Genomic DNA, 16486 nt, shown 5'->3' with positions numbered 1-16486 from the left:
AAAAGGATGTTGGAAACCAAGAATCGTACTTTAAGAGGTAGGAAATGTGTGTAAATGCGTGAATGTATCACAATGCCAGCGAAAATTTTTTGGACACTGTTATATTCATAAGATTTTGTTTCTACAGATTTGTAACGCAAATTCTTGACCTATGAAATTTTTATATGAGACTGTCGCTGTAGCGAAAACTGCTGTCGTAAATATTTCGTTAAGAAAGGTAAGTGACCGTGAAGTAATTCGTTGTGAGCGGCCAGGTGTGTCAGACGCCTGGAGAAAAAGCCATTATTGCGAGCCCTTTTCAGCGGCACAGGTAGAAAAAAAAGGGGAGGCCATTATCCTCGCTATTGACGTTCCTTTGTAGAGAGCATCGCAAAAACGACACGGTCGAACTTGAAAGCATATGTTGACACTGTGGATCTCTTAATTTATGATATTTACAGAAATGCCTAATGAAATGACGAGAAATATTTTTACATCTGCACACCTGATTATGACAAGCGTCTTTCTACGAGAGTTGAGAGAATGTCTACTAACTTATGAAATGTCACATGACTATTGAATGATATTTTTATGCTTTGGTTTGCGTAATTGCTTATTTCATTTGATATCTAGTTTCTAGCTGCACTGCAGCATTGGTTAAAATAAAATTTTATAGATGTACTAATATAAATATTTTCTGTCTACAGATCCAGTAAATAATAATTTTTTCAAAAAAAAATGAGGGAGCACAAAAAGACATTTACCTTCACAGGAACTGCAATCATAGTTTTATTTTCAAGTACTTGTTAATTTCTTTTGTAGAATAAATTGTGATGCATCACTCTAGTGTTAAGATGTGACATAGGTATTAGACATGGCCATTTTTAGTGTAATACTTTTTCTGCTTGTACTTTGTCATGTTTAGGTATAAGTTATGCTGTTTGCCAGGCATAGTGCTACTGAATTTTAATTTGTGTTACTCTGCTAAGCCAGATTTATTTTTCTTGTTTGCTGCACATTGCCTTATATTAGTCGTAATATTGCAATTGCTTCGCTAATTTCTAAAATGCTGCTTCCTTTGCAAATCTGCACTTTTTTGTCATTGCTGTTTGCGTTAATTGTTTTATGTGCTGCTGCATTGCCTCGTCCCTTAGTTTAATATCTGAGCTCAGTAGATTTCTGTTAGCTTAAGAGGGGGTAGACTATATAAGAACCTAACTATGGAGAATAGGGAAAGAATGCTTTGAAAGTTATCTGAAACCGATTTGGGCCTAAATGAGTATTGTACAATGAGCCATATTTATTTTGAAAGAAATATGGTTAGAATACAGAAAAGAGGTACAGATAGGACTTTTTGGGAATAATGATGAACGAAGGGAGATCTCCAAGAACAAAAAAGGTTTTGTTCGCAAAATACTGCAGTACCAAAAGTTACACTGAAAACGAACCCTGTCCTTTCCATTGTGTTCTCCCCCTATGTGTTTGTGCACCCTTGTGTATTTGTTTTCTTCCTGTCTCTGTGTACTGTTTCATAGAACCTTTTTCTCTTCTAATACTCAGCTACATGAACTATGATGAGGAATACTGTTTCCTCAAATATAATTTGCTTTAATAATATGTTATTTTCTTTGTAAAGATGTTTAGACATTATTTATTCTGTTCTGTGTTAATGCTTAGGTGTGAAGTTGATGTTTCAAAAGTTATTCTGACCTTTTATGTATGAACTTAGGTCAAAATTCCTATAACATTGATGTATATGTTTATTTCTATTCTGTTGTAAAGCCTGTACTACAAATATTATCTGTATTGTTATGTTCTTGAATGATGTGTTTTGTACCTTTGTTATTGTGTTCTTATGTTATAAAATTGTACTTGTCACCAGTTCATCATATTATTAACTTGTAAGTTACATTTCACTGCACACGTTTCTGTTGGTCATAGTATATGGACAATATGTGAGAAGTAGGGACTGTTAGTGTTTGTATGTGTGTTAATGATTCAGCAAGGGACTGGATAACAGCATTGCTGGTTCTAAGGACAATTCCAAAAACTTTGTGAGTGCACAAGTGGTGGTTATGGACTTGCTATATTATCCGCAAGACTCTTCAATGGTGATTGTGCACCTGCACAGTCACAACGGATGGCTGCTGGCCATCTCTACAAGGACTACAGTGGGTCTGCATCTTTGATGATCCATCAATACCATTATTTCTACAAGGACTGCAGTGGGTCTGCACCTCTGGTGGCCCACCAATACCGTAATCTCTACCAGGACTACAGTGGGTCTGCTCTGTGATGACCTACCCACCAATACTCTTCAAAACTTCGACTGACTCCGCTGTGGGTTTGCTCTGTTGTGGCCCATTACCTGTCAGCATGTCAAGAGTCAGCACTGTCTTTCCTTTGGAAGGACAATGCTACTTCTTGAAGACTGCATGGAAATCCACTACTTCCGTGTGCATTTTCTTTTACTGCTCAGACTTTGAGAAAAACACTGCAATATGATGAATGATCAGGACTATCTTTATGGACTGTGAGAAAATTTTAGCTTTTGACCAACATTGTATCAATAAGTGTGTGCATTTGATTTCTTTGTTATTGTAATTACGACTATGAAAAATTTTAACAAATATGTATTGCCCAGTGCCCAAAACATTTTGTAAAATTTTTTGTGGGGAGCATGGGGGCTATGTAAGTAGGCTGTTTAGGTTTTTTTATTGGTAACGCCACCTCTGTATGAAAATCACTGGCTGTGCTGTGTGCAGCCTGTGGCTGCTTTGCATTGTTGTAATACTCGCCATTGTAGTGTTAGGCAGCTGGCTGTGAACAGCGCGTAGCGTTGCGCAGTTGGAGGTAAGCCGCCAGCAGTGGTGGATGTGGGGAGAGAAATGGCGGAGTTTTGAAATTTGTCATGAACTGCTATATTTATATATGATGATATCAAGGTAAATACGTTGTTTGTTCTCTATTAATATCTTTCATTTGCTAACTATCCCTATCAGTAGTTAGTGCCTTCCATAGTTTGAATCTTTTATTTAGCTGGCAGTAGTGGCGTTCGCTGTATTGCAGTAGCTTGAGTAGCGAAGATTTTTGTGAGGTAAGTCATTTGTGAAAGGTATAGTTTAATGTTAGTCAGGGCCATTCTTTTGTAGGGATTATTGAAAGTCAGATTGCGTTGCGCTAACAAAATATTGTGTGTCAGTTTACGCACAGTCGTGTATAAATTGTTCAAAAGGGGATAGGTGATAGAGGTCCCAAACAAGGGAAAAAGGAACGAAAAAATGTGTGTTTTCGCAACTAAGGGCAATGGTAACTACACTTATGGTGAACTTAAATAGATAGGTAATTTGAAGAATACAGTTTTGCGTTTAAGTTTCAAGCTTTTGCTTTTGAAGTAGATACTGCACACCAGCACAAACTTAAGTAAATATATTTCAGAATTAAGGTACACGGGGAGAAACTTTCAGCTAACTACGCCAAGTGGTCTGGACAAAAGAATGCCAGGACATAGTATATTTTATAGCTTTCTTTCGTCGACAAACTATCTGGCTTCTAACGATACTAACTAGCACGTCGTTCTTCAGAATGGGAGCGGAACAGATTTTAATAGATTTTACAGCATTAATTAATTTATTGACTCCAACACCAATCTCTTCCCTGCAGACTGACAGTAACAGTGTAACTTGTACGGGTGAAGGATGAATTTTGAAGATGAACAACGCTGTGACAAAAATGCAGAGTGCGGCAACAATGATCCATAATAAGGCATAGAGGCTGGGTGGCGCAGACACTTTCGGCGTGGTCAAAACTGTGGTCAAACATGTGTGAATGACGAAGAACTAAATGGCAGACCATCTCCCGGTGAAGTATCGGGAATCAAATGGTTCAAATGGTTGTGAGCACTTTGGGACTTGACATCTGAGGTCATCAGTCCCCAAGAACTCAGAACTTTACCTAACTAACCTAAGGATATCACACACATCCATGCCCGAGGCAGGATTCGAACCTGCGACAGTTGCGGTCGCGCGGTTCTAGACTGAAGCGCCTAGAACCGCTCGGCCACCCCGGCCGGCTTATCGGGAATCATTCCAGCTGTCTCTGGCCAATCCATATGACTTCTTTAATCACCTGATTACCACGGAAGAGTGCTATATGCGCCGCTATAGCCCCGAGACAAGGGAGAAAAACTCGCAGTAGAAACATGTCGATTCACCATCACCGGAAAAGGTGAAGTCCAAATCGGCGTCGGACCGAGTGACACTGAGCTTTTCGGTTTAGGACTGTTATTGTGTGGTGTTAACACATTATGCTGGTCAGGAGCAAATCATCGAAAGTGCACACTACCGAAATCTCATTATGAGTATACGGGAGGCTGTGAAGTCGAAGAGTCGGGGGAAAATGCCCAAGGGAGTGTTTTTTCTCCACAACAACGCCCCATCTTTCTCCACCCAGGGCACAGTAACACATGCTGCTCCTGTGGTGTATCAATTTTGCCATACTGCATGTGGCCAGGAGAAGTCTACTAGTATCAAAAAATGGTTCAAATGGTTCTGAGCACTATGGGACTTAACATCTGTGGTCATCAGTCCCCCAAAACTTAGAACTACTTAAACCTAACTAACCTAAGGACATCACACACATCCATGCCCGAGGCAGGATTCGAACCTGCGACCGTAGCAGTCGCGCGGTTCCGGACTGCGCGCCTAGAACCGCTAGACCACCGCGGCCGGCTTACTAGTATCAACGTAGGCCATAATTTGAAGAATACATTTTTAGGTAAGTACAATTGGAGCACAAAATGGTATGGTAGTGAAATGGGGACTGTTCGAAAACCGGAAAAGAAGAGAATCGCAGCATTTGAGATGTGGTATTAACAGACGAATGCTGAAAATTAGGTAGACTCGTAAGGTAAGGAATAAGGAGGCTCTCCGCAGAATCTGAGAGGAAATGAATATAGCCGGTCGCTGTGGCCGAGCGGTTCTAGGCGCTTCAGTCCGGAGCCGCGCTGCTACTACGGTCGCAGGTTCCAATCCTGCCTCGGGCATGGATATGTGTAACGTCCTTAGGTTAGTTAGGCTTAAGTAGTTCTAAGTCTAGGGGACTGTTAAGTCCCATAGTGCTTACAGCCGTTTTTCAAATAAATATACCGGAAACAGTGAAAAAAAGGGGGGGGGGTGAGGATTTTAGGACAACTGTTAAGAAATCAGGGAATAAGTTCCACATAATTGGAGGAAGCTGTAAAGGGTAATAACGGTAGACTAAAACAGAGATTTGAATGCATCTAGCAAATAATTGAGGATGTAGGTAGCAGTTGCTACTGTGAGGTGGAAAGGTTGTCACAGGAGAGGAATTCGTGGCGATCCGCATCATATCAGTCAGGATACTAACGACTCAACAAAGACCAAAAAAATTACATGTATTCTCCTGAATTTTATTTTATGGTTCTTAGGACGTGGTCTAAGGCATATTTCCGTGTGAAATAGCAGCGCCAGTGTTATTATGAAGTACGATGCAGTGTTTCTTCAGACATGTATGCATATATGCATGAAGTTTGGGGCTGACTGCAATTCGTGCACGAATAGCCCAAGCGGTTAGGGCTTTAACTGGAAGAGCGCAGAAAGTTGAAATAAGCAGTTCACATAATATGCAAAAAACTGGTGATTTCTCAAACTGGGGAACAATCAAGAATGGGATGCCGCAAGTTTGGGTCTTGGGTCCTCTGCTGTTCTTAATGTATATTAATGACTTTCAATTCTATATACACGAAGATGCAAAACTGGTACTTTTTGCCGATGATACAAGTATAGCTATCACACCCAACAGACAAGAATTAACTGGTGAAATTGTAAAAGATGTTTTTCAGAAAATCATTAAGTGGTTCTCTGCAAATGGGCTCTCATTAAACTTTGACAAAACGCAGTATATACAGTTCCACACAGTAAATGGAATGACACCATTAATAAATATAGACTTCGATCAGAAATCGGTAACTAAGGTAGAATATTCAAAATTTCTAGATGTATGCATTGATGAGGGGTTGAACTGGAAAAAAACACACTGAGGATTTGCTGAAACGTTTGAGTTCAGCTACTTATGCTATTAGGGTCATTGCAAATTTTGGCGATATACATCTGAGTAAGTTAGCTTACCGCGCCTATTTCATTCTCTGCTTTCGTGTAGCATCATATTCTGGGGTAACTGATCATTGAGTAAAAGAATGTTCATTGCAAAAAAGCGTGTAATCAGAATAATTGCTGGAGCTCATCCAAGATCATCCTGCAGACACTTATTTAAAGAGCTAGGGATCTTCACTGCAGCCTCACAATATGAAATTTGTTATTAACAATCCAAACGAATTCAAAAGTAATAGCAGTGTACATGGCTACAACACTAAGAGAAAGGATGATCTTCACCACTCAAGGTTAACCTAAATTTGGGTTAGAAGGGGGTAAATTATGCTGCCACAAAAGTCTTTGGTCACTTACCTAATAGCATCAAAAGTCTGACAGATAGCCATATAGCATTTAAAAGAAAATTAAAAGAATTTCTTAATGTCAGCTCCTTCTACTCATTACATGAATTTTTGGATATAGTAAATCGGTAATTTCCCCAACCCCCACAAAAAAATATAAAAAAATATTGAGTGTCATGTAATATTTTGTGTAATGTAATATCTTACATAGACACCTTTTATTAACCTGACTCGTTGCACATCATTACGAAGTGTCGTATTCATGATCCATGGAACAAGTACTAATCTAATCTAATCTAATCTAAACCGTTCGCGTAATGCGGGAAGGTTCGAGTCGCCTTCTGTCAAAAATTTTCACTGTCGTCTATCTAAGAAAAAGCCAAAGGTGATCCTCATTCGCAACTGCTAATACCTTTTTTGCTTATTTCTGTTCCTGGCGTTTTATCTTCTAAGGCTGGAGACACAATCAGAAGCTATAAAGGCTCAGATAGCAGTTTAAATTTTCGTGCCACAATGCTGTAGACATCGTCACAAGCTATAAAGAATCAAAGAGTAGTTTCAAACTGGTAACTGAGTGTTTATGGTCACTTGTCTCCACCATTAGGAGACGGCATATTACGGACATAAATAACCTTTGTATCACTGCCTAAGTTCCACGAACCAAAATTCACGAAGGAAGCAAATACTAGCTTTGAAAGCCTACCAAGATCTCCGCCAAGTCATCCATCATTGAAATAAATGTGCCGCATTGAAAGCTGAGTTGATAATTGACTGTGTTTTGGTCATAGGACACTTACCATTATGATACATTGTAACACCGCCATAGCACGAATGACACCTCTTGTCCATGGAAATGGGTCGGAGTCAACACGGTATAGCGTATCCAGACTTCCTCTTTCTTAAATCACAGTGAATGAGCCTCTCGCATTTGCCAGTAAGAAGGCACACACAGTTGTCTTGATGAGAGATGCCCATTCAGAAGGTATTCCCACCGCTGCTCCAATTGCTCTGCTGTCGTATTGCCTTCCTTTATTCGTCATCGAAGTGCAAATTTGGAGTTTCATTTCAAATTTGGAAAGGAACAACTCGTGACAATGATACGGATAGTGAGATTACTGTGACTTTTGATGTTAAGAGGCCTGTTCAAAATTCACTAAAACAGTCATCGTGAGCTAAAAACACTTTATTTACAGAAAAATAGAAGATAATGGTGCTAATTATGATATTTACACACACACACACAACAGAAAATATTATCAAGGCGTAAGTCCTACATATATATACAAATAAACAATATATACAAAAGACCATGCCTATATTTAATTAAATCTACGATACAACTCTAGTCTCGCATCGTGCGGCTGCATAATCACACAGGCTGAAAGCTACAGTTACGTGAAGTAAGGCACAAAAATTAGTTATTATTGTTTGTGCTCTGTATAAATTTCCAAGTGATGCAAATCTATATCGGCGCCATTGTTATAAAGAAGCTGTAAGATTATTTTAATATCTGCAGTATAAGACATTAGTAACGGCTGCTCTCTCACAATATGAAGTATATAACTAGTTTGAGCAAATATACATACTAAAAAATACATCTCTTAAAAGTAGTTATTTATATACTCTATTATATATCTCTTCTTCTATGTACAATTCATGGACGGAATCAGATAACACAGCTTGTACAGATCACTGCACTCTGTGGGCGGAATCGTTTTGTACTATTCAGAAAAAGTGAGCAAAATAAATGGTGCTTTTCCTACATCTAAATCTACAACGTACAGCTTCCCTTTGCCTTCATTTGATGATTTATTAATTATCATTAATACATTCAGTAACTTACAGATTAGAGTCTGCAAAAATGACTCATGAGTGAAACATATGCGTAAGTAATATAGTGGTTCTTCTGATTTATGTAGCTCACATGGAACATTTGAACCTAGCTCTGATGATTTATCGCGTTCTGTCCCACCCGTGTAAAAGTACATAGGACACATGACAAAGGGAAACCGTGTTCCTAATACTAGGTAAGTGATCATAAGGCTCCAGGCTGTGCCGGACTACTTCTGTGTTGTATACATACTTCGTACTACTACATGTAACAAAAATACATTTCTCAATAGCATACTTTATTGCATTGCGCCAGTATGTATCTATATGCGCTATACTAGTTATTGCTTTCATACTGACAAATATCTACATATTTTCCTCTAAATACTGCAAGTTTATTTAACAAGACGTATATACATATATAGATATACATTTTAAGTTTGATATATCTACATAGTTAATCTGTATTCTGAAGATCATTGTACAACTCTTATAAGTAACACCAAGTTCATTGTATGTTTGCTATATGATTGGATATTAAAACAAAACAGTCGCTATTTACAAAGCATATTGCAGAAGGCCAGGGCACACTTTCTCAACATAACTACATTTGATTATATGTTGTGCGGACACCCTTTGTATCTGTGTGTATTGTTACAGATACAAAAATATTAATCACGTAACAGTTGGAATAGAAAAGAGTTCCAGTGAAGTTCGGCAAAAAGTACTCAACAGACATTATACTCTGTTTGCATCGTGGTTATGAATAACCACTACAAATATTAAACAAGATCATTGTGTATACAGAAAGAGACTATGACTGACAGTTAATGATCTTTTAGGCTATTTACCAGGCTTTGTAATTTGTCGTACGTGGACCATATAGTGTGATTCAATAAACATTGGCCATGAGTTAAAACCCTTTAGACTGAAGCGAAATCTCAAAAAATAAGATAGTATTTGCGTCTCTACGAAGCAAAGTACCATTTGTCATATATACTTTTTTCTAAGCTGTTTCATTTTCCTGCATTTTTAAATACGTGCAACACCATCCCCATATCAGCTGCTGCTGACGATGAGTATAAACACTGAGAAAGAGCGCCGGGTGAGATCATTTTAGTAGTGTGAGGAGAAGTGGCAGTCCATCTGAAATGTAGCATGCAGCATGAGCTTCATGGGTTTTGTATTTACTCCTTGAATAGCGCGATCTGTTACCAACTGACAGATAAATCTCATGCGATAATCAAGGATTATCTCATAATGGAGCTTCGATAATGTGAAATTAAAATTATTTTCCATTGTAATTAGGCAAAGTATGGGACCACAGTTTATTGAATTAGATGATATTGTTGGTGCACAGTTTATCTTAGCTTACTACTCAAGATAGAAACACATTATAAGTTGTTCTATGCTATGATGAGACGTTAGCACTTCCAATAAAAGTAATGAGTCATTTACATATTCTTCTGACTGTGCGAATAAAATTTATTTAAAGATTATTAAGGTTTTGCAAGAAACTGTACTGACTGTATGTGAGTAAGATACTCCGTCAAAAAAAAAAAAAAAAACACAGAGATGGTTCATAATTTTATAAATAAGTAAAACAGGTACGATATTTTCTCAAACGATACGCTTACTACTCAAATTGCTCTAATTCTACGTAAGACAGTAGGAATGTCGGTGAGTCTTTGCTCATCTCCAAAAGCATCCGAATAAAAGCAATCCGACAAAAAGACAAAAAGTATGTGGAATATTGACGGCTGGGGTATCTCGAATTCGTTCAGCTGCCTGCGTAGAGATAGCTCCCTTCATTCGTATCACTTGACGCCTGTCGTTGTCGAAGCGTGAGTGTTGTGTGTTACATATGAACGCTTAGTGTATGTAACTACAGTGAGCGCATGTGCCGTCTCTGTGATTTTTATGATTACACAACAGAAGGGAGAGGGTAAAACGCTACGCAAGAATGAAGCCTACTTCGCTTGAATAGCCCTAAGAGGGACACAGAGCTTAGCGTACCCACCCAGACGTCTGATTAGTCGGTGAACAATGTCACATTCCACGGGGCACTGCACACAGTTTTGGAATTTAGTACTGGGGAATGGTACAAAATCTGGTTATGAAGAACTTGGGTCAACATGTTTCTGCCCCTCCTGGCCAAAAGCAGGCTCTCCGCCACCAGGACTCGACTGTACCTCAGTCGACTGCCACCATAAAAGCTTCCGTTAGCGAGAAGTGTATAATTACACAATGCAATGAAAGCCAGTCACGTAAAGCTGAGTCCTGTGGCGAAAAGATAGAGAATTGTGTTCTGGCATAATTCGTTGCTCAGACAGGAAATAGTGACACACCTTCAGTAAGATAGAACGGTGGAAAGAAGTGAAGCATTGTTAAAAAGTGAGCTGAATTAATGTTGTAACCGGGACTGCTAAATAAAGAATGGAAATATACAGGGCAGTCAAATGAAGCTGGTTCAGGAGATGTTTAAGGTTATTACTTGCACAGCTGACAGGCATTGCCATTTTGTCACACTTAACCGTCCTCCGCTTGAAGTATATGTTATACAGATAAGTGTAACAAAATTATAATGCCGGTTATCTGTGCAAGTCATACTTACAGACTTTGTGGATCAGTTTCAGTTTGGTTACCTTGTAATAACTCTGGTAGTATCAGAAAAATTGAGTTTCACAACAGTACTTTTCTTTTAAATCTAAACTTGATACATTTGCACTAACTAGCACAGCTTCTGAATATAAAACGTTCAGTAACTATTGGAAACAATTTCTCGCTAATGTTAAATCAGCCTGAAGCGTAAGACAAATGTAACGATAATCTGAGAATGTACAGGATGTCCCAGAAATGTTACGACAAACTTCAAATGTCTCCAGAGGGTGTCTTGAGGAACAAATGGAAAATAGGAACCAATTTCCGGAAAAATGTGACTTTGTACGCTGACGGACCGTTGGCGGAACGTCTCGCAATGTTTTTTGTTATTCTGTGATAGCGACTGATTGGGGAGATGCTGCTTCTACAGGCGTTGTCTCCTTCCTATAAATGCGATGCTCTGTTGTCTTGGTTTTGGACACGAGTTTCCAGCTGCAGTTTTTTTTTCCTCTATGCCGAAAAACACTGTAGATTTTAGAGAGTACCAGGAGGAAAAAAAACTGCGGGTGGCAACCCGTGTCCGAAACCGTCATCCAACGAGGCAACAGAACGTCGCACTCATATGAGACATTGCCATTCTATGCAGCAGCTAACTCCTTTATCAATGGTGATCGTGGCAATCGGTCGTGATCACTGAATAACAAACTACATTCCAAGACGTTTCGCCTACGGTCCGTCAGTGTCCTAAGTATGCTGCCAAAGGGGTGGCCTAGTCGGCAGGCGCCGGCTCCTATAACGTCGATGCTGCGTAGCGTCGTTGGTTGACATTTCCAGACACGGGTTCCCATCTTCGATTTTTAGTCAGGGCACCCTCCACAATCCGTCGAAATCTGTCGAACATATCTAGGACACCCTGTATACTTCGTGCAATGTCCTAAAAGCAGCAGATACTAGACAACAGTCAATTAGAACATACTGCTGGAGCCCTTTTTCTGCCAGGCGTTGTAGTTCGGTAATCGACAGTGATGCCAATCCACCTAAAGGTGAGGGCACCATCATCTGACGATAACATTGTCGACTGCAGAAACAGACAGACTCAGACGTGCGGCCTTGTGACCGATAATTAATCTATCTTCATCAGTGCCAAGAGAAGCTGAAGAACGCGACATAAAATTAGTTGCAAAAGCGAGACTCGAGACTGGTAAGTGCTTTTCTTCCTCTTAACCTCCCCCGCCCCCAAAAACCCTTGTTTCTGACACTATGTAATTGAGGTCTCCACTATATAGTCTAGTACAGCGTTCCCGTTGTTTAAATATCTTCCACGTATTGTAACTTTTTGTATGTTCCCGTGTAGATTGAATGCTCTCACAGTCTCTAAATTATTCGTTTCTGAGGACCTTCAGCTGCTCATGAGGGTAATAATTACGTTCGTATTGGTAGGTAGTGACATTGTCCTTTCTAGATGCTAAGTGCGCAGACATTCGATAAGACAAAGAAAAATACATAAAAACCTGTCCAGAATTCATGCTTTCGAAAGGGATTTCAGTGATTCGAGATGAAGATAATAATCAATGAGCACACTAGTAAGAGTATGAAAACTTTACTTAAATTAATTTAGAATACGTGATAAAATATGTACATTCGCAGAATGGCAGGCTGATAGGGACCCAGTGAAGTGTGGAACTCGATGGTCTGCCACTCGGGACTGGTACTCCGAGTTAGGGCTGGGGCTCCCGTAGGGTGGCCAGGAAGGTGTGGCAGGCGCTCTCGGCTGGCAGACACTGGCCGAATGCCTCCAGCAGCAGCGGCTCCGCCTGGACCGCCTTCTGGAAGTCCTGGAAGGACACCTTCCCGTCGCGGTCCGCGTCCAGCTTGCGCAGCGCCAGCTCTACCAGGTCCTTCACACCCTCGTCCGGGTCCTCGTCGTTCGGGTGCTTCACCAGGCAGTTCCTGCGCCCACACACACATATCTAGTTCAGTGGTAGTCAACCTGGTTACTGCCGCCCAATAGTGAACGCTCCAGCTCTCATGGTCAGAGGTAGGCAGTTAGGGGTTAAAGATATTTACACTACTGGCCATTAAGAAATGCAGATGATAAACGGGTATTCATTGGACAAATATATTATACTAGAACTGACATGTGATTACATTTTCATGCAATTTGGGTGCATAGATCCTGAGAAATCAGTGCCCAGAACAACCACCTCTGGCCGTGATAACGGTCTTGATACGCCTGGGCATTGACTCAAACAGAGCTTGGATGGCGTGTACAGGTACAGCTGCCCATGCACATTCAACACGATACCACAGTTCATCCAGAGTAGTGACTGGCGAATTGTGACGAGACAGTTACTCCGCCACCATTGACCAGACGTTTTCAATTGGTGAGAGATCTGGAGAATGTGCTGGCCAGGGCAGCAGTCGAACATTTTCTGTATCCAGAAAGGCCCGTCCAGAACCTGCAACATGCGGTCGTGCATTATCCTGCTGAAATGTAGGGTTTCGCAGGGATCGAATGAGGGGTAGAGCCACGGGTCGTAACACATCTGAAATGTAACGACCACTGTTCAAAGTGCCGTCAATGCCAACAAGAGGTTACTGAGACGTGTAACCAATGGCACCCCATACCATCACGTCTAGTGATACGCCAGTATGGCGATGACGAATACACGCTTCCAATGTGCGTTCACCGCGATGTCGCCAACCACGAATGCGACCATCATTATGCCGTAAACAGAACCTGGATTTATCCGAAAAAATGACGTTTTGCCGTTCGTGCACCCAGGTTCGTCGTTGAGTACACCATCGCAGGCGCTCCTGTCTGTGATGTAGCGTCAAGGGTAACCGCAACCATGGTCTCCGAGCTGATGGTCCATGCTGCTGCAAACGTCGTCGAACTGTTCGTGCAGATGGTTGTTGTCTTGCAAACGTCCCCATCTGTTGACTCAGGGATCGAGACGTGGCTGCACGATCCGTTACAGCCATGCGGATAAGATGCTTGTCATCTCGACTGCTAGTGATAAGAGGCCGTTGGGATCCAGCACGGCGTTCCGTATTACCCTCCAGAACCCACCGATTCCATATTCTGCTAACAGTCATTGGATCTCGACCAACACGAGCAACAATGTCGCGATACGATAAACTGCAATCGCTATAGCCTACAATCCGACCTTTATCAAATTCGGAAACGTGATGGTACGCATTTATCCTCCTTACACGAGGCATCACAACAACGTTTCACGAGGTAACGCCGGTCAACTTCTCTTTGTGTATGAGAATTCGGTTGGAAACTTTCCTCATGTCAGCACGTTGTAGGTGTCGCCACCGGCGCCAACCTTGTGTGAATGCTCTGAAAAGCTAATCATTTGCATATCACAGCATCTTCTTCCTGCGTCTGTAGCACGTCATCTTCGTGGTGTAGCAATTTTAATGGTCAGTAGTGTATATTAACTTTCCATAAAATTTTGACATAAAGTATTTGGTAAGTATTTATTATTGTATGTTTTGAGGAGGGACATTCATGAAAAACACACACTATTTAATAGATGCATCATATCCACAATTCTGAATATACCCAATGAAATTCTGTACTATACTTTACATGAAATTAACACATTTACAGTTACGGTCTTTGGATTACATGTATCTAACATTTTTATTGAGTTAAAAAAATTATTTTAAAAAAAATTATAGGTATCTTTTTCTCAGAAACTATTCAAGAGAATTCTACAAAATTTTCTCTGTTTAATCTCTTTGCATATAGTAAGATTCTCTCATGAGATTTTTTAAATACATGGAATAGATGAATTTCAATAATTTTGTTAACTGTAATTCCATAAATATACAAAAAAATTCGTCCAGAATTCCAAACACTTGGCCCCTATCTCAGCTTAGACGCAGAATTTATAACATTTACTCTTGACAAAACATTTAGTGGGTTTATACATATAAGTGTACAAAATGTCATAATTTTGGCCTTCATAGATACTGAGAAAAAGGTACACAATTTTTTAAAAAATATAATTTTCAAGAAATGCAATTTAAAGTTGAACCTAATGTTTTTTCTTATGTCATCTCTTCAGAATGCCCCAAATTTGTACTCAGGGTCCTCTTTCCACACAAGGTTTCTCTTCTGGTTTCTTGTTTTCTACCTTCTTTCTTTTACCAGGTCTTCAACTGACTTTGCAGCTGCAAGATGTCTTGAGTGAAATTTTCTATCTTAGAGTCCATTGTCTCTAATACCCGTATCCCCCCTATCTTTCCATCATTAAATACAAGGACTGCACCATAAGTTGCAATTCTGATAATTGTAGCAGATGAAAATGTAGATTAGAGCATCGTTTCCATATTTGTGAATTTAGAGAATCATTTGAATTCAGGGTTTCCCCATGAACACACGTTTTCAGATGTTCAAGATCGGCTAGCAACCTATAAGTGGGCTTCACAACATCTGGGATACAATCCGGAAGCCCCTCCTGGGGATGTAGGAGTTGCTATCCATCTGAGTCCGTAGATATTGAAGTGTTGGTTCAAAAAGTGGGCGTTACAGGAAGGTCACGTCACAGATTTAATTATTTTTCAGGCACTACAGAAGCGAGTTCATTATTGAAACTTTAGGAACTTATTGTTCTCGAGTTCGACAATAAATAAAAAATAATCTGAAAATTGACATTTTCGGTCAGTTTCATGAACGTCCTCCCTTAACCTGCTGCAACTCTGTTTCTTTAATTACATAATATAAAGTTACGTCCCTATTTTATAAATCACCATTACTGTGTTACTGGCGGACGCGTGGAGAATCTTACTACTAATGGAGAAAGGAAAGTTGGTGTTAGGCAAAAAGTTCTAGCTATCCGTGGTTTAATTGTAGCGGCGCACGCCTAGAATTTTACATCACATTCGCAAGTGATGACTGTAAAACTTCATGATTTTTTTAATTTAATTCCTGATCTTGATCCTGTTGTTGTTGATGCTGTTGCTGGTTTGAGGCAGTTCTCAATGTTGCTGTATCCTGTAAAAGCTTCTTCATTGTTGGGTAAATACTTTGCCCTATATCCTTACTAATCTGCTTACTTTATTAACCTGTTGGTCTCTCTCTACGATTTTTATCCACCACACTTCCCTCCAGTACTAAATTGGTGATCCCTTAATGTCTCAGCAAGTGTCCTGTCAACCGATTCCTTCTTCTAGTCAGTTTATGCCACAAATTTCTTTTATTCCCCAGTTCTGTTCATTACTTCCTCATTAGTTATGTGATTTACCTCTCTGATCTTCAGCCTTTTTCTGTAGCACCACATTCCATAAGCTTCTATTCTCTTCTTCTCTAAGCTGTTTATCGTCCATGTTCCATTATCATACGTGGCTACACCCCATACAAAAACTTTCAGAAAAGTCTTCCTGACTCATAAATCTACACCGAAGCGCCAAAGATCAAATAGAGAGTTGTGTAAACAGGCAGAAAATGGAGCTGCGGCCAGCATCGCCTATATAAGGCAACAAGTGTCTGGCGCAGTTGTTAGATCGGTTACTGCTGCTACAATGAAAGGTTATTAAGATTTAAGAGAGTTCGAACGTGGTGTTATAGACGGCGCACGAGCGAGGGGA

The 16486-nt window shown here is 40.1% G+C and overlaps 1 protein-coding gene across 2 annotated transcripts in view; it reads right to left on the bottom strand.

Annotated features, from left to right (window-relative positions):
* Positions 1–9289: 9289 nt before the first annotated feature.
* Positions 9290–16486, bottom strand: part of LOC126247056 (calaxin) — an 87969-nt gene continuing 80772 nt past the window's right edge. The window contains exons 4-5 of one of the 2 annotated variants that reach the window (XR_007545387.1): positions 12522–12832; positions 9304–9427 (exon numbers count right to left, since the gene is read on the bottom strand). Coding sequence is in view for 1 of the 2 variants with exons in the window: in XM_049948445.1 (XP_049804402.1) it covers positions 12601–12832 (232 nt within the window). In the remaining variant the exon portion in view is untranslated. Of the gene's footprint in view, positions 12833–16486 lie in introns of both variants that reach the window. The other variant, XM_049948445.1, reaches the window with a different exon arrangement.

Source organism: Schistocerca nitens, chromosome 1, assembly GCF_023898315.1.
Source record: "Schistocerca nitens isolate TAMUIC-IGC-003100 chromosome 1, iqSchNite1.1, whole genome shotgun sequence".
Classification (NCBI taxonomy): domain Eukaryota; kingdom Metazoa; phylum Arthropoda; class Insecta; order Orthoptera; family Acrididae; genus Schistocerca; species Schistocerca nitens.
Note: the sequence above shows the minus strand (reverse complement) of the source record. Positions and strands in the feature narration are given on the sequence as shown.